We start from the raw sequence: 26386 nt of genomic DNA on the forward strand, positions 1-26386 counted from the left end.
TATAAATAAATAAATGATGAATTCCTCAATGACAAGGTAGATTGGAAGCAGCCAGCAATCTCCCGCAAGATAGTAAAATGATTGTAAATGTTGATGTTGGAAAAGAGCAACTACTGAGTTTCTTGCCGGCTCTTCTCGGTAGAATCTGCTTTCCGAACCGGTGGTAGAGTCACTACAAACATACATACTTGACGTTTCAAAAGTGCTTATTAAGTAGGCCTACTTGAAATAAAAGAATTTGAATTTTGAATTTTTAAATAAATATCACTTGCTTTTAACAGTATAAGAAAACATCGTGAGGAAACCTGCAGGCCTTATATTCTTCATGATGTCCTCAAAGGACTCCTGGCCATGGCTTGAATCCTTCTCATTTTGAGAGGAGACCCGTGCCATGTAGTTGGTCTGTAATGGGTTGGTGATGATGATGTTGAAATTAACTGATGAGATGTTATATTAACTTTTGCCCGTTTCCACTGAACCTAGCTTTAATCGGATGCCTAGTGATTTTGGTGATTTCTAGAGAAAAAAAACGATTCACGAATGCTTATGGGATGTCTAACGACGTTAGGCGCCATCTTAAGTTACGATACCGATTCGGCGGATCGTAAAGTTTAGTCTCGTAAACTGACACTTGACAGATGACGAAAATATCAACTCGTTTTTTTTAATGACATTAATTCCAATCGAAAACTGAAAAATATGAACCATAGACAAGTTAGAGCCAGTCCACACGGCGCGTTGCGTCAGCGTTGCGTCGACGCAGCGCTACCACTGCGTTGTTTTACATACAAATAACCAAGGTGTTCACACGGCGCGCTGCGTCGTCGCAACGCACACATGACGGACAGCAGCCCCCGAGACGAAGCGGGAGGGGGTTTACTCGTGCGACGTCGGAGCGTCAGCGCTCAGTTGCTTGTGCGTTGACAGAGAGGATACACGGAAGCTCATTTCGTTTTACGTTTACGTTTTTGTATTTAGTTTTATTTGCAGGGTAATTAGTTTTATTTGCAGGGTAAAATGAATACCATTGAAGAAATTGACATAGATTACTTGATTACATTGATACAGGAAAGGGAAATTATATGGGACAAGTCAAACGTAGATTTTAAAAATAAAAATTTAAAAACAAAAGCCTGGGAAGACATATCAAAAGTTTTATTTCCTGATTACGAGAATTTCACAGCTGAACGAAAAAATAAAGTTGGTGAGTTCACAGTACAGATATTTATGTTTTTTTTATTTAAGAGGGCTTTCAAGATTTTCTTGCACCGCCAATTCCGCGATCAGTACAAAATTGAGTAGTCCACTTGCAAACCACGTTATGTTAAAAAAAAAACATTTTTTATCCAATGGCGCCAATCGGTTAAGGATTTAAAATATTAACGTCAGCATTTAATATACTGTGTTAAAACTCGCTATGATAAGAATAAAATGGGATTGAAATCTCAATACTTTTGCAAAAGTCGTTATGTTGATCGGCAGTCCACTTTCAAAAATCGCTAAGTTTGTATTAACTTGCAAACGACGCTAAGTTGCGTGGTGACTTTTGCAAAAGCCGCCATCTTGAGTGCCAGTACGCATAATACTGTCGAAGTGCATGCACGCGTTGCTTTCTTCAGATACTGCAGGCTTTTAAAAACGAGGTATTTTCTATTAAAATTATCATGGAGTATCAAGAACAAGAAGTTGTTTTGGCACCAAACAGAAGAGGACGTAAAAAGATAGCTGATAAATCTACATGGAAGAGAGAACTTGAGAAGTCGAAACGGTAAGATTATTATTTTATGGTTACCTTTTGTAAATAGGATAGATACCTGGTTATTTGCTGGGGATTTTTTTGCTCTATTGTTATTTATTAATGTGCCTATCTGTTTTGTTTTAGACATATGCCTAAGGGACTGCCAGTTATACCACAATGTGTACATGGAAATTCAAAACAGGGATACAAGTGTAACGACTTAACGGTTCAAGACTACAGTAAATTTCATCGGAATTTTTATTCAACTTCAGTTAAAGTCACCCAAGATACTTTTTTATTAAAATACTGTACAGCGCAAACTCCTAAAAAAGAAGGAAAGAGAAAATCCCAGACTATATGCTATTTTATACCAAAGCACGAAAATTTGGCTGGAAGACGCCGCGTCAAATTAATTAAGGTGTGTCAAAAAGCAATGACCACAATTCTGGGAATCTCTAGGGACAGAATTCAAAGAATTTGTAAACAGCATTTAATCACGATGGCAATGCCGAAAGAAAGAAGAGGAGGTAATAGAAAGTCCAATCTGTATTCTGATCGCACAGAATCCGTAAAATCGTTTATAAAGGGACTTGAAGCTTTGGAATCACATTATGTTAGAGGAAGATCTACTGTGCAATATCTGAGCAGCGATCTAAGTATAAAAAAATTGCATAAACTTTACAACGATGACGCTCAGAATGTGTCAGTGAGATATGAATTTTTCCGACGTATCTTTAACAAGTACTTTAATTTGAGTTTTAAGTCTCCCGCTACAGATGCATGTTCTAAATGCATTCAATTAAAAGAAGTTATTAAAAGAGAACGCGACACAGCAAAAAAACAGCTGCAAATAGCTCAGCTTCGTATTCACAAGCTAAAGGCCAAATGCTTTTACACTAGCCTCAAAACACAAGGCGACAACGAAATAATTTTCTCTTTTGACTGTCAAAAGAATTTGGTTTTACCAAAAGTACCAGACCAGAGTGCCTACTTTAGCCGACAATTGTATACGTATAACTTAACAGTATGTCAAGGGCCATCTCGTGGGGCTCAAAACTGTTTAAACACATTTATTTACACGTGGTTGGAAACTGAGGCAAAGAAAGGATCTAATCAGATTGCTTCGGCGGTATTTCATCGGCTAATGAATACCAATTTTGAAGACACTGTTAGTCATATTAAATTATTTTGCGACGGTTGTGGGGGGCAAAATAAAAACTCAATCGTTTTGGGAATGTTGGCATATTGGCTAAAAACAAAAGCTCCACGTCACATCAAGAAACTTACGCTGATATTCCCTGTAGTGGGGCATTCATTTTTGCCCCCCGACCGTGTATTTGGAAATATCGAAAGAGAAATACGTCCTTTAGAAGTCATTGTGGAACCCCAGACATATTTTGATATTTTTAAAAAGTATGGTACGGTTCTCAGACTAGGCAGCGACTTCCATTTTTATGATTGGAAATCAAGCGTTAAAAACGTACTTAAGTTACCTGGATCTTGGCACTTTCAATTTAATGCCTCTAAAAGATTCTTTTTAAGAAAGGATAAAAATAATAGAATTGCCATTAAAGGGGAACCTAATTATGTATCTGAGGTAATAAATTATGGCAACGTTTGCAAAAGAGGCAAATCATTCGAAAATATTGTGCCCGTTATGATGAATGTTGGAGTTCCAGTAAAACCAGTAAAGTTAAATGATGTGCGAAATCTTTTGAAAAAACATTTCGGTGAAGATTGGGCTTCTTACGATTATTTACAATATTACAATTTTCTTCAAGAAGAACCAAATGAGACTGTTATAGAAGAGACTGATAATGAAGAAACCATAATACACGAAGAAATAGACTTAAGAGTGTAATAATAGATAAAAATTGTAATTTCTTAAGAGTAGAGGAAAATAGAAGCTTATATTTGATTATTTCAAAACTGCCTATGTTGATTGCATACAACTGCAAAACTATCTATGTTAAAAAATCTTTTGCAAAACTAGCTATGTTTAATTTTAAAATGCAAATTAAATGATTATTATGAAAGAGTGATTTTATTTGCTAACATAATTTAATTCGATGTGCTACTAAGTTCATGTAATACACAAAAAAATGCATCTTAATATCGTAATTTTAAGTCTAAACATTTTAATTAGTTTTCTCAATTAATTGCTGCATAAACTTAACGGGGTTTGAAAGTGGACTACTCAATTAATATCTCGACACTCTAAAATTTTAAAACTTAGGGAATTTAGATTAGCGTGAGTACTATTTTATTACTTAGCTCAAAACTAACCTAGACTACGCTGAGTAGGTATAAAATATTATTTTTTTACTGATCGCGGAATTGGCGGTGCAAGAAAATCTTGAAAACCCTCATAATACAATTATACCTTATTTAGCTGCCAAGGCAGAGTTCCTCTAGTCATAAAATAGGTCGCATATTGCTGTCTTATGACATTCGGTGCTGTCTGTTCTTCATGTACGGGTTGTATTGGGAGAAATTCATCAACACTTATAGCAAATTTATCTCTTTGTCTAAAACCGTCTCGATCAGCGACAAAATTGTGTAATACACAACATGCTTTTATAATGTCAGTAGCGAAGTCATAGGACACGTCTATCGGTCTGTGAAAAATGCGCCATTTGTTAGCCATAATCCCAAAAGCGCATTCGACATATCTTCTGGCTCTGCTTAGACGGTAATTGAAAACCTTTTGTTGTAAGTCGAGATTTTGACCGCCATATGGACGCATAATATGTTTGCTCAGTCCAAAAGCTTCGTCACCCACAAATACATACGGGGTTGGTATATTGCTACCAGAGAGTGGCTGGGGTTGAGGTAGTGGTAAGTTGTTGTTAATCATTAGCTCGTACAGTTTAGAATTTTGTAATATGGTTGAATCGCATTCTTTTCCGTATGCACCGATGTCGACAAATACGAATTTGTAATTTGAATCCACAATAGCTAGCAACACAATCGAAAAAAAGGCTTTATAATTAAAAAAAAGTGAGCCACTATTTGCAGGATTACACACGCGGATATGTTTGCCGTCGATGGCACCAACACATTGAGGAAAATTTGCCTTTACATCAAAACCCCTCGCTATTGTTTGGAAACTTTCAGTTGTCAGTTCAGGGATGTTGTCTCGAAGAAGATTGGTCCATATAGCACGACAAACTCTTTGTATTATATATGCAATAGTAGATTTTCCCCGTTTGAATTTGAAATGTAAATCAGTTATTGAATTTCCACTTCCTAGGTATCTGAAAAGAAAATAATTATTATAATATGCATTTATGAGATAGATAGATACCCGAAAAAAAATACTGACATATTCAGACATCGATAGCAAATAACTTTCTCTATGTAACCAATTAATTCTGGAATCGCGAAAAAAATAGCAGCTGTTGCATACATTTTGATTCAGTAGGTATTGCTTTTTGTATGTAACAGCTGTTATATTTTCACGATTCCAGAGTCGGTCACATAGTGTTTGTTAACGATATCTGAATATGTCATTAAATTTTATCGAGAAATTCACTATGTATAAATTATTAAATCATGTTTACTATTGGTTTTGCAGGTAATGATTTAATAAAAAAATGGAGAAGTGTAAAAGATAATTACTTCAGATATTCAAAAAAATTAAAAGAAGCATCAAAATCGGGCTCGGGCGCTACGAAACTGAAGAAGTATCATTTATACAATCAACTCCTTTTTTTGAGAAAAGTGGAACAAAATGCCACCGAATCTAGCTTAGACTCGCCTAGAGAAATCAACAATGAATCTACGTCTACAAATGATGACATTACCACAGACAACACTCCGCGCTATGTTCCAGTCGCGCGCAAAAGGGCAATGCAAATGGATGAGTTTGAAAGAGAAGGACTAAAACTTCTCAAGGAGCCGGAAAATCGCCATATGTCCTTTTTCAGAGCTATATTGCCATCTATTCAAGAATTTTCCGACCGAGAAACTCTCCGTTTCCAAAGTAAAGTTATACAAATTATAGATGAAATGCGGTATGGACAAACATCATCATATGTGAGTGGCCCATCAACGTCTCACCAACCACCATATGGGTATCAAACAGCAAATTTTCAAAGTACATACATTTCTGATTTTAATAATTCAATTACATCTCCAGAAACATCTCAAGCAAGTGAAGAAACTGAATACGATTTTTCTAATTTGTAATTACTGGATGATATCTCTCTTAAATAATGTCTAAATTTAAAATTATGACAATTGCTGATTATTTGTGAGTTGATTACTAATTAAACAAACCAAAAAAACTGTTATATTTTTATTACTTAAATATATTTATATAGTTACCTTAAAGTGATTCCCAGCATTTCTACTGGTTCCACTGGATTCCTCATATTAGTATAGTTTTTTCGTATGTGTGGTTCTAAGGACTTCAATAAACATTCGAAGCTGGATACACTCATTCTAAAAAAATTATAAAACTTCTTTTCGTCTAATAGCAACTCCCGATATTCTAAAAAAAAAAACTGTCCATCACGATTTCTTAATGAAATGAAAGGACTGATCCAGTACCGTCTTGTGATCTTGCGTCGATTTCGGCGGTGACGTAGTAATAGGAGCAATGCTAGACGTCTTTTCCGATCCATGATTTGCTATAGACTGACTGCGAATTTTTTTCAAAATACTTGCCGCAACTGTGCGTCGCCGCTGCGCCGACGGAACGTTGACTGCGTCATAGTAACGCTGCAGCGCCCGTGTGGCCGGCTATGCGTCAAAATATTTGCGTTGCGACGACGCAACGCAACGCAACGCGCCGTGTGGACGGAGCTTTAGGTTATATTAGTTGCCTGGTGAAAATCGATTGGTAAAAGGTATATGTGTGCTTGGGAATCTTCATTGATTAGGCGTGAGTAGCTTAGTTTCTGTTTTCCGAGACTCAGTTTCAACTAGTTCGGAAAACAGGTACCTAAACAAATTCGAATCCAAGGCTTGGGTTAGACTCCCACAACAGGAATATGTATTTATGTATATTATTCATAAAAATATCCATCAGTTATCTTAGTACCCATAACACAAGCTATGCTTACTTTGGGCTAGATGGCGACGTGTGTACTGTCATAATGTATTTATTTATTTATTTACACTGTTGTTAAATTCATAATTAGAATATTTCGCTATCGAAGTAGATAAAATACGGCGCTCTAATAAACATTCAATTCAAACACAAAAAAGCTTTCGCTGTTTTTGTTATCAGTAGAGGAAACTGGTTTGACGGTTATCAAGTAACCACGCTCGCGGTACATTACTGATTGAACACGAATAGAAATAGAAATACTAATTAATATAACTTAATACGATTATTGTATATCTCGATAAATTTTATGTAGGTACTAAGCTAAGTGTAGCGGAGATAGTCTAGTGGTTATAGCTTCGGCTTTCTTTGCAGGGGGCCAAAGTTCACCGTTACGCAGCTTAAAATTTTCTGAGTTATGCTCGTTTTAAGCAAATAAATATAACTTACTTTATCGATGAAGCAAAACATCGTGAGGAAACCTACATGCCTGAGAGTTCTCCGTAATGTTCCCAAAGGCACAAGAAGTCCACCAATCCGCACTTGGCCAGCGTGGTGGACTACGGCCAAAACCTTGCTCCTGCGAGGAGACCCGTGCCCTGTTTCAAACCGCTAATGGGTTGTTAATGCTCAAATTGGGATTTTTTTAACGCCTACAGCAGGGTGTGTTTAACAGTCGTGTATGTCGATAAAGATATTCCAGTTTTGTACCCAATACACAAATAAGTGTAGTCGGTGGCCACATTTTTATATTAAGCGGAAACTTAATAGCGGTTCTACGCGGTCACTGCACACAATTGGCAGTGTTGAAAAGCAACCGTATAAAAAACACCACTATGGTGACAATCGACTACGCCTTTTTGATAAATAAAACATCTTTTTTCTTTAATCAGGGTTTAAAACAAGGAAAATGCCTACTTGTTTTCAGTTTTTATTTTATGCAGCATAATTTTAGATTTATAATAATGAAATTCCTGCGTAGTCGAGGTAGACAAATAGAATAGTAAAAATACATGTTTCAGGATAAAAAATCCAACCGATTAAAAAATCTTTTTTGCACTTTTTAGCACGATTCTTGAATCATAAATGTCATAGGCATCCAAACAATAAAAATACGACGGAGCGGTTACGGAGCCAAACGAACGTAGTAATATGCAGGACGTGTCTACGTTGCAGGTCGGCGTACCTACATTGCGGATGCAACTTTGTATCTATGGGAAAATTATTAGCAAAAATCGTACGCGGACAGAGCCGTGGGGGACCGCTAGATCTTAATCCGTAGGGATTAAGATCTAGCGGTTAATACTATAAATGTCAATGTAAGTTTGTTTGTTACGCTTTCACGCAAAAACTACAAAACCGATCCTCATGAAACTTTGTACACATATTCTTAGAAGTGTTAGAAGTAATATAGGATACTTTTTATCCCGACATTAAGCTCGGTACCTTTATTTAAGGCTTAGCGACTACATACTTTAATTTTTTTTAGATCTACAACTAAATTTAATGCCACATTAAAAACAAAATCAAACGCAGACGAAGTCGCGGGCAACAGCTAGTACTATACACACTATACAGCTAATAAATGCGAAATAAATGGTTCGTTTCCTTTACGGGCTAACTACGCAACCAACAGACTTGATTTTTGGTATGGAGTTAGTGGAAGGGCCGGAGAGTAAAAGTTAAGCACAGATAATAAATAAATAAAATGTAATGAATGACACTCAAACGTCTATGATTGTATTCCAAAACATCAAAAACCTGTTCGTCGCTCATCGCATTAGTATTTTCTAATTATAGTGTTGCTAATTTAAGCTAATTGCGAATTGCGAGCGTCTTGCGAAAAAAACCGGCCAAGTGCTTGTCTGATTAAAGCACTGTGGGTTCCGTATCCTGGATGGAAACCTATAATTAATTAAAAAAAAAAATTTCAAGTATTTTATTATAAGCATTTTTGAAACGTCAAATCAGTCCGTTTAAAGCGACCCTACCGAGAAGAAGCCGGCAAGAAACTCAGCAGATCGCTAAATTCAACATTATAATAATAAAACAAAATTAACAAATTAACTAAACCACGTGAAATCCATAAGGGATTCAAATTCAAATTTCAAATTCAAAATTTTTTTATTCATGTAGGCCTATCACAGGCACTTATGAAGCGTTCATACATAATTGTTTACATAATTGTAAGGGGATGGTGATAACTTCGTTCGCCAACTTAAATCTAAAGCTACGAGGGTTCCAAACGCGCCGTGGTCTAAGAAGAGCCCACAACAAACTTAGCCGGGTAAATTTATTTTTTTGTTATCACCATCTTCCAGTAAATTTAAATTAAGCTATGAAGCTAGAGCAATTCACACCCAAGTTTTTTTATTGTTTAAATAATCCTTAATGTTATAATAGGATAAAATTGTACCTAATATTAAAACCAACCTCCATCTTCATATCTTTAATCCTTCTAGTAAATACACTTATTATTTTTCTTCTTTCAAAGCGACTTGACATTTCCCGCTATAACTTACATCGACCACAGATTATGGCTAATTTTGACCAGTCTGAACTGAAAAAAGGTAACTTTTTTTTTTAAAGCAGGCAAAGGCAAATTTGCTTATAATATGCATTTTGTTTCACACCGGATTACTTAAAGGTTGTATTGGTTGTGGTATTACTGAACCCTGTCTGTCAGTCTGTCGTTCAGTGCGTTGTATCTCAAGAACCGGTAGCCTAGAAGGTAAGACTTTAGCCTCCCTTTCGAAGGGAACTAGACGAGGGCGGAAAAAAAAAATCAATTAACTATCTTTATATATTTAGGAAATCGGTTAATAATGAACTTCTCAGATGATTTATTAAGTGACTGATTTACTCATTCTGTGATATGAACAAAGTGCTCGTCACGTTACATAGTGATAACACTCAACAATCGGGTAATCCCCGTTATTATGGTAGCTCTGATTTTTTATAATCAAAAGCTGATTTAGCCGCATGTTGCGTCATATTAGACGCCATTGAAATCGAAAGAACTTTAAAACAGGAACGTTGACAATATATATAAATACTAGATGTACCCTGCTGCTTCGCCCGCGTAATTTTGGGAGGCAGCTTAATGCTACATAGTCTCCACTTATAGTCATATATATACGAGATTTTTAGATTTTTTTTTTTTTTTTTAATGAAAAGTATATTATATTATTTCTAATACCTCTAAGAATATGTAAAAAAGGTTCATGAAGATCGGTTAAGTAGTTTGCGCGCGAAAGCGTAACAAAAGGTATTGATTAAAATTATTCTGAAATACCGACAAAGTTTAACGAGTGGCGAAGCTGAAGTGATAAATGCACTAATAGCTCGATTAACCGATGGACTTTGGGGTCCCAAGGTGCTGGATTCGCAAACGCAAACTAAACGCAGCGTTGGTAAAACCCCGATGTGGCGGACCGATGTCATTTTTTTTATTTGGTTCACCAATAGCTTTACATTAAAAAAAAGTGTGTGCGTTCAACGTTGAATGAGTAAAATGTTCCTGAGCCTCCGCAATTTCATTTCATATTCACTATTTCATTTTATATTCTATTTCAAATTCATTAATATTACTTTCACATTTTATAAATAGTTTCATTTGTTAAATAGAATAATTGAGAATAGAAAATTGAAGGTTAGATCAGCACATCTCAATATAACCTTGTCAATGAATATTATAAAATGTCGCAATCGTCAGAAAATTTATTAATAATAAATAAACAAGTGTATTTAGAGATTTTTAACTTGAATTTTTATTCACTTTGCTATTCACAAATGATCCGTTTGAAAATATTGGTAATAAATAATCCTAATTGATTATGACATTTGCCACTAGCTGGCGTATAAGTCAAGAAGCGTGGAGTATATGACATGTACTTACGACCAATCCAAATTATTATTTATAAATAGCGGAAACTACACTGACGTAAGCGTTAGTTCCGTCAGAAAATAAAATTCAAAAAATTCAAAATTCAAAATTCATTTATTTCAAGTAGGCCTAATATAAGCACTTTTGAAACGTCAAGTCTGTCTGTTTGTAGTGATTCTACCACCGGTTCGGAAGGCAGATTCTACCGAGAAGAAGCCGGCAAGAAACTCAGCAGTTGCTCTTTTCCAACATCAACAATTTACATTTTGCATTTTAACATTCATTTTTCTATCTTGTCAGAGCTGAAAGCGGAGCCGGATGCTTCCAAGCAACCTTGTCATTAGAAAATTCATCAATTGTATAGTAACCTCGTTGTAATAAATGTGTTTTAACAAATTATTTAATAATAATAATAATAATAATAATAATAATTTTATTTCAAGCATCAAATACAGCTCATATTTTGTTAGTAAATACTTAGCCTATGTTAGTAACTTACGTATAAGAGAGGGATATGCGAATCACCGCCGTTCTAGTCCATTTGAAATAGCACAGCAGTGATTCACATATCTGCAGTCCAACCTGCTGGCGATCATCTTTAGGATGCTGTTGGAGCTACCCCGCAACCTGTGCACCAGGGCGCCACATCTTTTGCGCATTGTGGCGAAGAAGCAGTCAACTTGTGCATCCGCAAACATCCCCGATGCACTACAAAAGCGGGGCAACTTCAACAGCACCCTAAAGGCATTATTATACTGTATACGGAGCGCGTTATACGATTTTTGAGAATACTTAGCCCACAGGCTGCACGTGTAGAACGTCATACAATATGATTTAAACAACGTGATTTTAATGGCGTTGGTACACCGCGCAAACCTGCGAGCCAGCATATTTGCTCTCACTGACAATGCTCTCCGTTCTCTTTCGATGTCAGCATCATCTTTGAGGCCAGGAGTCAAAATATGCCCGAGATACTTGAATTGATAAACTCTCTCCAATACTACCCCATTGATCAAAATAGGAGGTACTTTATTCGGTGTCTTACCCTCAGCCTCAAAGACCATCACCACACTCTTTTTTGTATTGTAGGTAAGTCCATGTCTTTCTACATAAGCCTCACAAATAGCCATCAGTACCCTGAGACCGCAGACCGATGCACTCAACAGCACCATATCGTCGGCGTAACTTATATTATTTAAACAAACCCCATCTATGTAGCAGCCAACCCTGGTGCTGCTGAGCTCACAAAGCAATTCATTCATGTAAAGGTTGAAGAGAGTCGGCGAGCATAAACCACCCTGCCTCACCCCGCACTCCAACCCATACGAATTCGAAAGAACGCCTGCCCATCGGACATTGTTGACTTGGTTTTGATACCAATATTTAAAAATATTGGTAAGTTCTGGAGGTATATTTGCTTCCTCCATCTTTTTCCATAATACATCGTACGAAACCAAGTCAAATGCCTTCGACAGGTCTAGAAAACAGGCGTAAATCGGAGTCTTCCGCCTCGCATAGTACGTAACAGCATGCTTTAGCCCCAACACAGCACTCTCTGTTGACAAACCAGGCCGAAATCCAAATTGGTTGTCATGTGGCATAATTATCCTGTTTAAGAGAGTGTTTAGCAAGCTGTCAAATACCTTTGAGATGACGGTAGCCAATGAGATGGGCCTATAGTTGTTTTTATCGGATAGGTCCCCCGTTTTATTTTTCGCTATAGGCACAACTATCGTACGCATCATCTCTTGAGGCATAAAACTGTGGCTTATACAAACGTTGTACAGCATCGTCAAAACCCGCGGTACATGTGGCCCAGCATATTGTAAATGCTCAATGCTGAGACCGTCATGGCCTGGGGATTTACCTCTGGTCATGCGTTTAATTATACTTGCTACTTCTTTACACTGAAATTGAATACCCACTACCCTGCCGGTCTCAACATTAGGCATCGAATGAGAGGGCCCCAATGGCGATTTTACGAAAAAGTGTTCCTTAAAAACATTAGCAATCTCGCCAGGCTCGCTCACGCCACTGACGCTCACGGGTATAGACGGCCTATAATTTAATTTATTGGTATGTTTCCAAAATCCTCTAAAATCATTTCTAGAATGATGTGAGGCCAGAATATCCATTTTAATCTGATCTTGGTGGTTTTGACACCATTTTAAACGTGCTTTGAAAACTCTTCTGGCCTCCGCCATCTCCAAATAAATCGGTCCAGTAGCTGGCTTACCGTAACATAACCAGAACAAAAATTTTTGCCTCGCCTGCCCGTGTGCTTCAGCTACGTGTTTATTCCAGCCTATCACTGTCTTTTTTATTCTACGCTTGCCGATGGGTTCTCTACTCGCCACCGAGGAATCTCGAAGGGCCTGGACGATATCACCGTACAACTTTGTAATAGCGACTCCATGCTTAGGATCACTACAGGTGCGGTCGCAGCACTCACGAAGCTCATGCGGAAAGTCTATAAGTCTAAGCCTTTCATGACATTCTCTCTGGTATGTATGGATCTGCTCTTGACCTCTCTCACCCCAAGTGATTACATTTAGAGAGGTGTTATTAAGAGGTTTCTTTGGTTGTAACACATTTAAATTACATTCTACCACCAGAGGGAAATGGTCAGACCACATAATATCATACAACACATAAACATTACTCACAGACGCTATAGCTGCCTTAGTAGCTACGCAATGATCAAGCCATCGCTTGGAGCCGTGGGCTTCGCTTATAAAAGTGTAGGTATCCGACATTAAACCTAACATTTCGACATCTACACAAGTCCACTCTTGCTCTATGCAAAACTGAGACAGTTCGATATAAAATCTCTCCGTAGGGTGTGCGTTGTAGTCCCCTAATATAAAAACACAACTCTCACTGTAAGTGTCAATAACCGCATTTACCGAACTCAGTACATCAGTAAATTCTGCTAGGTTAGCCACTGCATCCGTAGGCATGTATACACTCATAACTATACACGATTTCTCCGGTAACACTATTCTGATAGCACAAATACGCGAGTTATGACACTGCACAATAGACACATTTTGAAATGCACTACGTCTCCATAGAAGCGCGACTCCGCCGTACGGTCTTCCACGCAACATGCCTGCCGCGGTGTCCACCGCTGACACACCTGTCGAGCTGAAGTCGTCACTCAGCGTCTCGAGGAAAGACAACTCGTCTGGCAGCAGCCACGTTTCTTGCAGCGCTACTATATCAGCTGTCTTACAAAACTCGCGTATGCCATCTGAAGAGCGCTTCACACTCTTACAGTTGAATGTTACTATTCTACATGTTAGGGCCATTCCCAGTTTGCAAGTTTTTCGATAACACCTCCGTAGCAGGTGTGTCGTTAGAGCGTCTCAGTTTAAAGTGCACAAACCGTCTGAAAATAATTCCCAGCGGCCAGAGGTTCTCATCTAAGTAAAGCGATAGCTTGCTTTGTGATACAAAAAGTTTATAAGCATCGTGTTCACACTTTCGTTTAATTAAAATCTTCTCCAAGACGACATCTTCTTTTGTTTTGCTCTTTATATATTTGACAATATCCGACTCAGTCGTATTTTTGTCAACATTCGTTATAAACAGTGGTATTTTTCTATCCGCCGCCCTAAACTTTTCTTCCGAGTCTATCACAACATTTCCTCTTTTACCTAGCAGGCGGTTTTTAGACTTGGACACCTTTCTTTGTACCACCGTCCATCCGTCATTTGGATTTTGAACCCTAACGACACCTGCATAAGATTTATTTTTCTCTGTAACTGTCAGTCCATCGCTCGCATTGCTAAGCATTCGCGATGACTCACGCCTCTCCGCACCCGTCGCTGCGCATCCATCGGCGCTATGTCCACCACTCGTGACGCATCGCTCCGAACATTCGGCGTGACTACCTCCAACTTTATTTAAATCAATGCTTCTATATCTTATATCGCCTTCCGTAGGGGATAATACATTGGAGTTTGACTCGTTCAAACTAGCCGTAACGATAGTGTCATCTAATTGCGACAAACCTATCGGTCCACTATCCCGGTATGCTCCCCGTTTCATATTTATTTTTACAGCTGAGAACGGCGGAGACGTAGGCTTTTCGTTTAAATAGTCTCGTTTTAGATCTTCGAGTTGTTCCACCGTTGCGTATGAAGACTTTATGTTTTTGATCTCAGATTGAACAATCATCAGATCCTTGAGCAATTTGGAGACATCCAGGTGATCAAATGTTACTGGAGGTAATTTCTCCAAATCGCGGGCAACGAAAATCGGTAACAAATCCGGATCGTTCACTTTAAATACACTTATGATATCTAGAAGTATTCGGTTCTCCTTGCCTTTTCCTTTCCGAACCTTTGTGCGCAGATCCTTTGGCAACGAATCCAGCAGTAGGTTTTTTGCTTTCTCAATTTGTTCAAACGAGAAAGCAGACTCACATATTTTCACCAAACTCGGCTCATCCGCGATCGAAATTTTATTTTGTATGTAAGCTAGAAGCTCGTCGATTACGATATTGCAATTACTACACTTTACCGTTAACGTCATTTTTCAAAAAATACCGCTCAAACGCTTCTGCCGAGAAACGTCTGACGCGCATCGATGTGCGCGCGCAACTGAAAACTTAAACTTGTGCATTGGCAGCACCTCCTCAATAAACCGAGTTACTCCCTAATCGCGCCTAAAAAGTTTTATTTCAAAAAAATTATTTAAACTAAAACTAGTATTACGAAGACATTAAAAGAGTCACAGGACGCTGCGGCTCTCTGTGACGTCTATCGGTTGACGTATTCATGTTGTTATAAAAAAAACTATAATGACCATGCAAGCGTTGTTCTGCTATATAAATTTCAATTTTTTTTTGTCGAATACATACTCGGAATTCTTCGGCAACGCACCGAAGATAAAAAAATGTTTATGTTCATAAGGAAAAAACGAAAATTGCGATTAAAAAATGGGAAGATAGGAGTAGGGTAGGCGAGTTAATATATGGGTTATTTTTTGATCGTATCCAAAAAACAATGTTTACTGCGGAAAATAAATTCTGGAAAGGCGCATTCTGATAGATTCTTCCAAAATATAATCTTAGAAAATACTGAAATATTCTACCAAAAACACATTAAAGAAATTATAAAACTCAGTTCAGTCGTTTTGGAGGAGTGCGACCCGTGTAGATATGATTTAAATCGCTTTTAAAACCAAGGTATTTATTTATAAAATATGAAAAAAATTATAAAAAGAATTGCTTATTATCAAGCAAATGCTATTTACAATTGTGTCTTAAATCAAAAAAATATATTCTTTGGCGTTCAATTTGGTGCACAGAAACATAAGAAATAGATTAGGCACTGAAAACGTAACCAAAGTAGTCTTCGTTTTGAAAAAACTAGATTAATTATTATCCTTGTATGTAATTAAATTAATCCGCTTTTTTTATTTTCATCCCTGAGTACGACGAATTATCCCTGCAACGCCCCCTCAGGGGGACAAATAGGAAAATAAAGTGCGCACTGTCCCCTTGCTACTACTTGTATATGTCTTTATGTCCGGAGTTGGATCTGTTAAAGTTATTTGAACAGGACTCAAAGCTTTTCTGTTTGCATAATCAATGCTAGTATTATAAATGCGAAAGTGTAACAACATGTTTATTTGTTACCTATTCGGCTAAACGGCTTCACTGATTTTGATTAAATTTTGCACAGAAATAGCTTGCATCCAGGAGAAGCACATTAAATACATATAGTCCCGAGAAAAAAAAACGAAACAAATACCTAAGTGCGAAGCCGTTGCTATTTCTAGTATAATACCATATGTAGATTAATGAACCTTACATTGGATGGTAGCTAATGTCGCATGTATTTATAATGTTTTATCGGTTTTAATTAAATTAAATGCGATAGTGTTTTTTGTTTAATGAAGTTTCGTAATCCATTAATTAATAAATCATCAACTGCCTATTTATTACACCCACTGCTGGGCTAAAGGCCCAACGGGAGGATTTTCTCATAATCCCCACGCTGGGCAGGCGGGTTGGTGATCGCAGTAGATGCAGTGGCGGGCATAGAGGGTATGCACAGGGTATGCAGATGATATAAAATGAAGAAAATCTCCAGTACGAGTTATAAAACACCTGAGGATATGCATTGTAAGAGCTATATAAATAAAAAATTTAAAAATTACCCGGCTAAGTTTGTTGTGGGCTCTTCTTAGACTAGGGAGCGTTTGGAACTCTCGTAGCTTTAGGTTTAAGTTGGCGAACGAAGTTATGACCATCCCCTTACAATTATGTAAACATGTATGTATGAACGCTTCATAAGTGCCTGTGATAGGCCTAGTAGCGAATACAATGCAGTTCAATTGATGACCTAGTCGTGTGCAAGCACTAGTTTCAATGTGAAATTACGAGGCTTCGAGAATGTCTCTTAAGCAAAGTGAATTGATCCTACTAATTTTATAAATGTGAAAGTGTGGATGTTTGTTACTCAATCACGCTCAGCCGAGCGGATTTGAATGAAATTTGGCATGCATAGGCTTTTTTATCCCGATTCCTTAAGCAGTTCCCGAGGGAAAATTGAAAATTGTTTACGAGCTAAGCCGCGGGCAGACAGCTTTGAAATTTGGTATGCATGTCGCCTGTGCTATGGAAAAGGACATGAACTTTCTATACCGATCGCTCAAATAGTTCCCGTGGTTAGAATTAAAAATTATTAATAAACTAAGCTTTAGAAACAATTACTATTCACGCCCAGTGGGTAGAAATTCAACTTCACTTTCTGGGGACCAAGTTCGAAACCCCGTACGCAACTCTAACTTTTCTAAGTTATGTGAAAGCAATTAAAAAATCACTTGCTTTAACGGTGAAGGAAAACGTCGTGAGGAAACCTGCATGCCTGAGATGTTCTCAAAGGTGGGTTGGGCCACCAATCGGCTTTGGCCGGCATGGTGGACTACGGCCTTAACCCCTTCTCATTGTTGGAGATCCGTGCCTTGTAGTGGGCCAGTAATGGTTTGATATGATGATGTTGTATTTTATTTTCAAGGTAATAAGTTTACCTTAGTCATTTACCGATCACCAAATGCCTCGAAGGATTTGTGGGTAGCATGTTTGGCTGCGGATGATAAGTTACCGACTGGGTTCGATTCTCGGGTCAGACATTGAATGAGAAGGCCCTAGAACATAGTCAACCGCACTGGATTCCAGACTTCATACGTCCTTGAGACCAATATGTTGTAAAATATGTAAAACTAATATGGAGAACTTTCAGGCGTGCAGAATTCCTCACTATGTCCCCTTCACTGTTGAATCGTATATTTAATTGCTCAAAACGCACATAACGCCGAAAAGTTTGAGGTGCGTTCCGAACGCTTAGTGCTAAAGAAAGGGAAGCCGAAGCCTTACCCAATAAATTATCACCCTTTCCATATTAACTTGAAAACATAACTGTTGGTTGGCGCGACGATTGGTTCAGTGGGCAGCGACCTTGCTTTCTGAGTCCAAGGCTATGGGTTCGATTTCCACAACTGTAAAATGTTTGCGTGATGAACATAAAAGTCTTCCAGTGTCTTAGTGTTTGTATGTTTGTATATTATAGGTATTTATGTATATTATTATCCATGAAAATTTCATCTGTCATATACCCAACCATACTACAAGCTACAAGCTACGTTTACTTTGGGGCTAGATGGCGACGTGTGTATTGGACTAGTATATTTTTTGTAAAAAAAAACGTTATGGTATGACATAGGTCGATTAGGGTGATTGATCTATAGGTCGTCCCTTTAAGTGAAAGGTTCACGTTCTAAAATTCGCAGTCGTGTCAAACGTTCAGTACAATGATTTTATTTTCACATGCTTAACACTTCTGAGTTTATTGCATAAAGACGTTTTTTTTAAGTTTATTTAAAAAGTACGAATTTTCTTAAGCTTAGCTCCTATGTCGTTTTGCAAAAAGAAAAAATTTTACAATCGGCCCTCCTGTATTGCATGGCATTTGAAAGCAGCAGTCTTTGTTTGCGAATTTAATTATTTTACTAATCAATTTTAGCTAAAGTAAGGAACTTTCGTGAGTTTATTAAATCTTCAAATCGTTGTATTTAATCACTATAATCTTGCATATAATAGCTTTCAAAATTGAACTATGTAATTGTAAAATAAAACTAGTTTAATTGTTATTAAAATTATTTGGTGTTAGCATACATTTAAAAAATGATGCATTATTTCCACTTTAAAAGATAACCAAAAACAATAAAGATGTAGTGGCTTAATAGCTATTGAGAAAAGTTGTGAAATAGTTAGGTTCGATATTTAAAGTTTATTTAAATAAATGTATATAACGCAAAGTGTGAAGCTAAATGAATGAAAATGAACATCTCGATAAAACATTCTATGGTGTACTACATTATCAACTACAAATAAACGTGGAATAACGTCGCGTTGGAATAGTGCCCCATTCAGTGTTTTGTCACGCTCTGACATTTGAAAGTTGCTGTCAGTTGTACACTACTTTTTTGACGCTAAGCCACGTTTATTGATAAGGCCCTTCATTATTTATAAAAAATAACGTCCCGATATCAAAAGTAGTTTTGATGTCGGGACGTACTATTTTTGAACCAAAAAGCATGAAAATCGATACCAAGGTCTATCTACATATTATACATATTATACCCAAACACTTGTTAAGTACAAAGTACGTATGAAGATTTAATCCATCTGTTTGTTTGCCCCGGAACGGGTAAACCATTTTTAAATGGTTTTATTTGCCGTTTGTTGTTTAGGTCTAACTGAGCAGTTAAAATATTACGTTCTTCCTGCTGCAGATTGATCTAATTTATAGGTAACCAAAAGATTTTTCCAAAGTAATCAAGGCAAGTATACCTACCATAAGAAGGACTGTTTCACAAAACTTAAGTCTGTAGAGAGAGGAGTATGCACGCTAGAAGTTTTGCGAATAGGTATATTATAAAACGGGAAAACTTTATTGCCACCTGTAAATATTCCTATTTCCCATTCGCGTGAAAATATCGGCTATATTTAGCGAGTGATCAATAATAACGTAGGCAGATATCCGTCATCCATGCATAGATGATGATTTCAGATATATATATAAAAACTAAATTGAACTGTCTATTGATGTACCTATATTTAACATTAAAGCAAGTGTTCTTTAATTGCTTCATTTAAAAACGCACGTAACTCCAAGTTGCTTACCACTAACTATCACCGCGTTTCATTTACGTGCATGCTGCAGCGTTCTCTATAACATCCTCAAAGGTGTGTGAAGTCTCCAATCCACAATTGGCCAACGTGGTAGACTGCGGCCTAAAACCTTTTTCATTATGTGACCCATGCCCTGTAATGGGCCAGCAATCGGTTGTAAACGATGACTCGCTATTTTGTAACGGTAAATGCACACCACGTTATTCAGTGTGTCGTAAGCATCATGGTCGATAACAGGATAACCTACCCTAGAGGAGTTTCATCATCTATTTTCGAATATCTGCTTAAGATCCCTAGCTCAGACAAATTTTAAAAGATAGTGAACCTGTTCAAATAAATAAAATATATAGAAATCTGTTTCACGACGATATTCAATGGCATTGCCATAAATATAAAGAAAATAATCACGCATCGACCTACCTACCTACCTCCTAATTGATAGCCTCTTCCTATTTCAAGTCAGTTAACAAAACGAGTTCTCGTTCATTAATCAATGATTAATAGCGAACAAAGAAATAATTACAGACGATCGTAGATATGTAGGTATTAGACAGAAGTAAACACCCACTTAGGTAGACGAGTTGGTACGCTTTTTTATCTAGGTACGTACCGAATAAGAGTGCAATACAGAAAAAGATAATAGGTAGGTAGGTACCATCTAGATACAAAAATAAATAATTCGCACTGCACTTGCATCGCGTTCTTTATCTATAATCGTTAATTGACATTCGAAATAGGAAACTAAAGGTGATACATATGTGGAACGCTAATAAGTTGTAATGTTAACATATTTACGCCCACGAAGATGTTCCTATTGCATTCCGTATCTAGTAATCTTGACGCCCAGCCACGAAAACGGAAAAAAAACAACCAAGTTTGTAGGTACCCAATAAACATAATTATATTCTATAGATTGCAAGTGATTCGTGTTTTGTAAACCAGAGCGTTTGGCACAGCAAACTTACCAAAGACAGCAATGCCCCACTTATAAAATAATAATTAAGCGATGATTATACACGTAAACACTGTTCATTTCACGAATTACAAACGTTTGGGAGAACAATATTGAATGTTTAATACAAAACAACACTTTCTAGCGTCGAGAGAGTTCCATTTTTAGTTATAGTGGATGTTTTGTTACCAAGCGGTTTATGTTGGCGTATTTCTGACTGATAACCATAATGTATCGAACCTATGATAGGAATAGGGACCATTAGAGGAAGTGATGGTAAAACGCTCCAGCTAATCACTCAATTTGCCTAGCGACTATGTGATTTTTGCTGCATAATTTTCAAGGGCATAATGCTATTGCCAATTTCAGAAACAGTATGGAGTGCACTCTTTCCCGTCTTTAAACGAGCCTTGTTCTCGAAACATGAATGAAACTAGCATCGTGCGGACACGAATCTACCAATAACAAGATCTCAAACCGATAAATTGTTAAATTATTAAAATAAAATACTTACGGATTCGGCAGAGATACGTGTATCATACACATGACGTCACTAACGCACCACAAAACAGAATTTTTTGAGCGAACAGTATTGTAAACGGACCGAAAACAGCAGGAATCTTAACCACACTAAACTTTAATTGATATAAAACTATCGTTAAGTCATTACTTACATGATTTAGGACATTTTCAAATACATTTGTTGTGTGTTGACTCCTATTTTGACAAGATGGTTGCGCGCACCGACTGTTTTGCTTTGGTTGTCAGCTGATACGAAGAATGTTCTACTTCAAGCGCAACTCTGTGACTATTTCCAGTCTCTTCCAACGCGGTCGATCGATGTTAGTGCGAAAGCGAGACGGCAACACTGGAGGAAATAATTTGTACAATTGAAACATGACTGGGAAACAACAAATGTCATTTTTCTTGTTATAATAATAATACGACGGGAAAATACATAAAAAGAAAATCTTACACGGATATGATGAATTGAAAACGGTTTCAGCATTAATGCAGATTACATTCTATTTCACAAATCGTAGAGTTAAGCGCTGTTTTGTTGGTAATATTATTGGGCGTGACAAATTGGACTTCGAAGTTTGTTAATTTATATCATAAAGTACGTAGTGCGCCATCTAGCTGGAACGGCATGAAATAATATGGTTCTACTTAGTATCTTGGTTCGTGGCTAGTTATCGAATGGTTCGTACTTACGTAGCAAAGTAAGTATGTGTAATTAACATTATAGTTTACAGTCTTTGGCATTGTTTATACATTATTGTGGAATTTATAAATATACTTAGTTTAATAAAGTTGATGATTAATTGCGTATCAAGAGCAGTTTTTTTTAAATACATCATCGTGTTGTTTATTAAAGTTTGATCAAGATGGCGTTAGTAGTCGAAAAATGTTAATTCAGCCATCATTTCGAGCTGCTGCCAATTTAATTTATCCACAGAGTGGGTTTAATCATAGATGGGTCGTATCGTATGTTATTTATGATGTTTTGAGCATAATGTAGTTTGTTTGTTTGCATATATGCCACTTATTATCTACTTGAATAAAAGTAAAGTTCATGCAAACTTCCTTACGATGTTTTCCTTACCGTTAAAGCAAGTGTTACTAATAATTGCTTGAAACACATGTAAGTCGGTAAAGGCAAGAGTTACGTTCCGGGGATAGAACTGGGTACTACCCCTGATAGCTGAGCGAAAATTTTGTAGAAGCGAGGCACCTTTTTTGAAAACTAACTCTACTATATACTTAGTCTGCCATGTATATTTATTATAAATAGATATTATATTTAATTATAAATACTTACGTTGGTATGATTTTGGCTGATGAAATACTTCACGCGTTCAAAACTACTACAAACTTAAGTGATTTCAATTGTAAATGTTCAAGGTATGTTTGTGAGCGTTAAATAATTAAAAAATTAAAAATTCATTGTATAGGTCTTTTTCAAACCGAGAAAAAAAAGTATGCTGAACAATTTAAAAATCGTAGTCGCAAGATACAGATGTTTTATTATACTGGCTATAACCCTAGTTACCCTCTTTGCGAATAAATTTGTCCTTAATTGAGGCGAATCTCCATACAAAAGGCTCCATTTTTAAATTATACTTTTTAAATCTTCCATGCATAATAACCCTGCAAATCTCCCAGCATGTCGCGCGGAGTGGACATTTGCATATGCGAAGGTTCAACAATCTCGATATCATGTGAACTGGGACAAAAGATAAAATAAATGTACCTAATATATATATATATATATATATTATGTACTAAGACATTTTTATTGATTTTTTAAACATTTAAAAGTTATTTGGGAATAAACAAACTCACATACTTATAATTAAAACACCGGATGCTGTTTGGTGACGGCAGATCAGAACACATTTTTCACCAATATACAGGCAATAGGTATCCAATCTTTTACCGGATTTCATTTCTATATTAAATCTATCCATAAACTAATTATTAATAACAAAGCAACGTTGTTATTGTCAAAAATATCCATACAATTTTTAACAAATAACAACTTTGCTAAGCAACTTATCTACAGATTACAGATAGATTGAATATTGAAAACTGACGTTTGTGTATGGTCCAATGATATTTATCTGTCCCAAAAGGTACAAATCATATAACAACAAATATTGTATTAGTACGAGATCCCGCTGCAAAATTTTTACATACTTTTATGAATAGGAGAATACACTGATAACACCGCAGCCAGTCAAAAGTGGCCGCAAGTAATTTTAATTAAATTAATGTTAATTAATATTAAAAAAAAAAAATCGTTCAACTCTCTTTGAAATAAAATATCATCCACATTATATATACATAACAATGCATGTAAAGAATTCTAAAATCCATAGCAGCATTTGACTCTCTACTTAATGAACGTAGTGATTTTGCAGCGGGATCTTAGACTATATGAAGAAGCGCGATCGAAAAAAGCTTTATTTTTCTTGACGGCCGATTGGCGCAGTTTGTAGCGATCCTGCTTTCTGAGTCCAAGGCCGTGTTCGATTCCAACGACTGGAAAATGTTTGTTTGATGAACATGAAAATTTTCAGTGTCTGGGTGTTTGTCTGTATACTATAAGTATTTATGTATAATATTTATAAAAAAATATTCATCAGTCATCTTAGTACCCCATACATACACACATAGCAAAAGCTCCGCTTACTTTGAGGCTAGATGGCGACGTGTGTATTGTAGTAATATATTTATTTATTAATTCAATATTTTTAACATATTTTCATCCCATTCGTTTTACTTAAAACTAAATCATAAGAAAATCTTTGATTTTTATGTAACTTTACATACATTTAAAGGTTATTTAAAAAAAAAAAACTCGAATACATATAAGAATACTTGGTCCGCTAATTACTATTAAAAAAACATGAACCCTGAAAACGCTACTCTCCTCTTATTGGGCAGTCGTGTAATAGCGTAGCACCATCAAAATCACTCTATTCCCAGTGAAAGATAGGTCTTACTTTCTAAGCACATGCAGATTTCCGTAAAGTTCGTTCTTGGATGGAGATTAAACAGAAATTGCCGTCTATGTGACCTCACATGACGTCCCAATAAACTTTTGTTACTATCATTACCTCCAATAATGTTTTTGTTTAATAAAATGTTATACCCATATACAATTAATATAATGTACCCACTGTGTGGGTAACTTGACATGAAAAACGCATCAAAGCAAAGTTTTGTTATCACTTATAAAAGCATTCGTAGTCTGTTTTTGAAAATAATTTGTATTTCCCATTTCTAACCGTCTGCGAGCTATATTCGAAAAAAAAGTGTAAATTAAAATTTAATTCCAATATTAAAAAAGAGTTTGGGCTCGTCCGGGATTTGAACCCGGGACCTCTCGCACCCTAAGCGAAAATCATACCCCTAGACCAACGAGCCGGTGACTGTTACAGCAAAATAAAATTATAGAAACATCAAGATCTCCTTTCACTTGACAGTGATAAATAGTTGTTCCGCAATAGTCAAAAGTCAACTATAATTTATTTATATTAAGACTAGCTGTTGCCCGCGACTTCGTCTGCGTTTGATTTTGTTTTTAGATGTGGCATTCAATTTAGTTGTAGTTCTAAAAAAATTTTAAGTATTCAGTATCGTTAAGCCTTAAATGAGGTGTTTGCTGCTGTCCGCTGAGAAGTAGAGGACAGATCCTCTATCTCCAACCACATTCATCTACACAAAGTTCACGCAAAATTAAACATATATAATAACCTCTATAGTACAAAAATAATTATTTAAATCGGTTATAATTGGTCGGAGTTATGGTGTTAAATCGTCAAACACTTTTGTCCCCTCTCCCAAAAGAACCGAGCTTAATGTCGGCATAAAAAGTATCCTATATTACTTCTAACACTTCCAAGAATATGTGTACAAAGTTGTATGTGGATCGGTTAAGTAGTTTTTGCGTGAAAGCGTAACAAACAAACTTACATTGACATTTATAATATTAGTAGGGATAGGGATAGGGATAGGGATAGGGATAGGGATAGGGACAGGGATAGCGATAGGGATAGGGATAGGGATTCTATGTTCAAAGACTATACTTCTATTATCACTAAGACCATCTTAAACTATCGCAAATTTTGCTAAGGCACTGACTCTTTTGATTTGCATATTTTTTTCAAACCAATTATAATAAAAAAAATGATTAATAAATATTATATTATATGCGTGTGTGTGTCAAATACGTGGTAGTGTGTGTAATGTTTTTTTTATTGATTAAACGTATTTATTTTGTATGCATAATTTAAAAAAGGTCTAAGTATTCTGCAGTGGCGTGCACTACATACATGTACGAAAGCACTGCATACCCAAATTATTTTATGAATGAATTAATGAATGAATACACTTTTATTGTACACCAAAGAAAAAAGTAGTTACAGAGATATAAATACATAGCATATATCGTACTGGAGGGGAATTTTTCCATTTTATGCCATTTACCCTGGTCAATCCTGCGGCCTGCCCACCCCACTGGTATTCTGCACTCTTCCATATAAATGAGAGCAGGAACTGTCATACTCCTCCGTCCACACAGTTTTAGTAAAAAAGGGTTCAAAATTTTGCTTCACGTATAGATATTTAAAAGATAACTGATGGACGATTTATTGTTGTTTATCAAGCATATTATATATATTTATGCTTGCTATTAAATTTATCAATAGCTGTTTAATAAAGTGTAAACGGCATGTACTTGGAGGAGACATTTACGAATTAAAATGTATTAAACGTAAATTTAATCGTCCTTAATATTTATGCCCAGTCCGTTCCAATTTTGACGGCCTATTGGCGCCTGGGTCTGGGTCAAAAACCGTGGGTTCGATTCCCACAACTGCAAGATGTTTATGTGATGAACATGTATGTTTTTCAGTGTCTGGGTGTTTATATCTATATTATAAGTAATTATGTGTATTATTAATAAAAATATTCAGGCAGTTATCTAAGTACCCTTAATACAAGCGACGCTTAGGGGCTAGATGGCGATGTGTGTATTATCG

At 36.4% G+C, this 26386-nt stretch overlaps 3 protein-coding genes and 1 non-coding gene across 5 annotated transcripts in view; 1 reads left to right on the plus strand and 3 right to left on the minus strand.

Annotated features, from left to right (window-relative positions):
• The window catches only part of LOC120631528, a 41257-nt gene extending 19396 nt beyond the window's left edge, over positions 1-21861 (minus strand). The window contains exons 1-2 of the mRNA XM_039901149.1: positions 21814-21861; positions 21512-21705 (exon numbers count right to left, since the gene is read on the minus strand). The gene's annotated coding sequence lies outside the window, so the exon portion shown is untranslated. The remainder of the gene's footprint in view (positions 1-21511; positions 21706-21813) is intronic.
• On the plus strand, positions 722-6070 carry LOC120631530. The gene is made up of 2 exons (XM_039901152.1): positions 722-1204; positions 5316-6070. The coding sequence occupies exons 1-2, from the start codon at positions 1018-1020 to the stop codon at positions 5927-5929; spliced, it is 801 nt and encodes a 266-aa protein (XP_039757086.1). The 5' UTR covers positions 722-1017; the 3' UTR covers positions 5930-6070.
• Positions 1486-6479, minus strand: LOC120631529 (protein ALP1-like). 2 transcript variants are annotated; one of them, XM_039901151.1, is made up of 3 exons: positions 6410-6479; positions 6068-6184; positions 1486-4995 (listed from the first exon to the last, which is right to left on the minus strand). In XM_039901151.1, the coding sequence occupies exons 1-3, from the start codon at positions 6454-6456 to the stop codon at positions 4116-4118; spliced, it is 1044 nt and encodes a 347-aa protein (XP_039757085.1). In that variant the 5' UTR covers positions 6457-6479; the 3' UTR covers positions 1486-4115. The 2 variants fall into 2 exon arrangements, with proteins under 2 accessions (XP_039757085.1, XP_039757084.1); XM_039901150.1 differs by lacking the exon at positions 6410-6479 and having other exon boundaries at positions 6068-6382.
• A 2837-nt stretch (positions 21862-24698) lies between the features above and the next one.
• On the minus strand, positions 24699-24770 carry Trnap-agg. The gene has a single exon. It is a non-coding gene; the product is annotated as a tRNA-Pro (tRNA).
• Between the last annotated feature and the right edge of the window lie 1616 nt (positions 24771-26386).

The sequence above is a fragment of the Pararge aegeria genome, chromosome 18 (assembly GCF_905163445.1).
Source record: "Pararge aegeria chromosome 18, ilParAegt1.1, whole genome shotgun sequence".
NCBI classification, from domain to species: domain Eukaryota; kingdom Metazoa; phylum Arthropoda; class Insecta; order Lepidoptera; family Nymphalidae; genus Pararge; species Pararge aegeria.

What these genes read in the sequence shown, in the direction of transcription:
- LOC120631529 (XM_039901150.1), bottom strand. Translation starts at nt 6,366, where the DNA reads ATGGATCGGAAAAGACGTCTAGCATTGCTCCTATTACTACGTCACCGC. An exon ending in ATGCTGGGAATCACTTTAAG is followed by an intron (nt 4,996 to 6,067) that starts GTAACTATATAA and finishes TTTTCTTTTCAG; the next exon opens with ATACCTAGGAAGTGGAAATT.
- LOC120631530 (XM_039901152.1), top strand. Translation starts at nt 1,018, where the DNA reads ATGAATACCATTGAAGAAATTGACATAGATTACTTGATTACATTGATA. An exon ending in TGAACGAAAAAATAAAGTTG is followed by an intron (nt 1,205 to 5,315) that starts GTGAGTTCACAG and finishes TTGGTTTTGCAG; the next exon opens with GTAATGATTTAATAAAAAAA.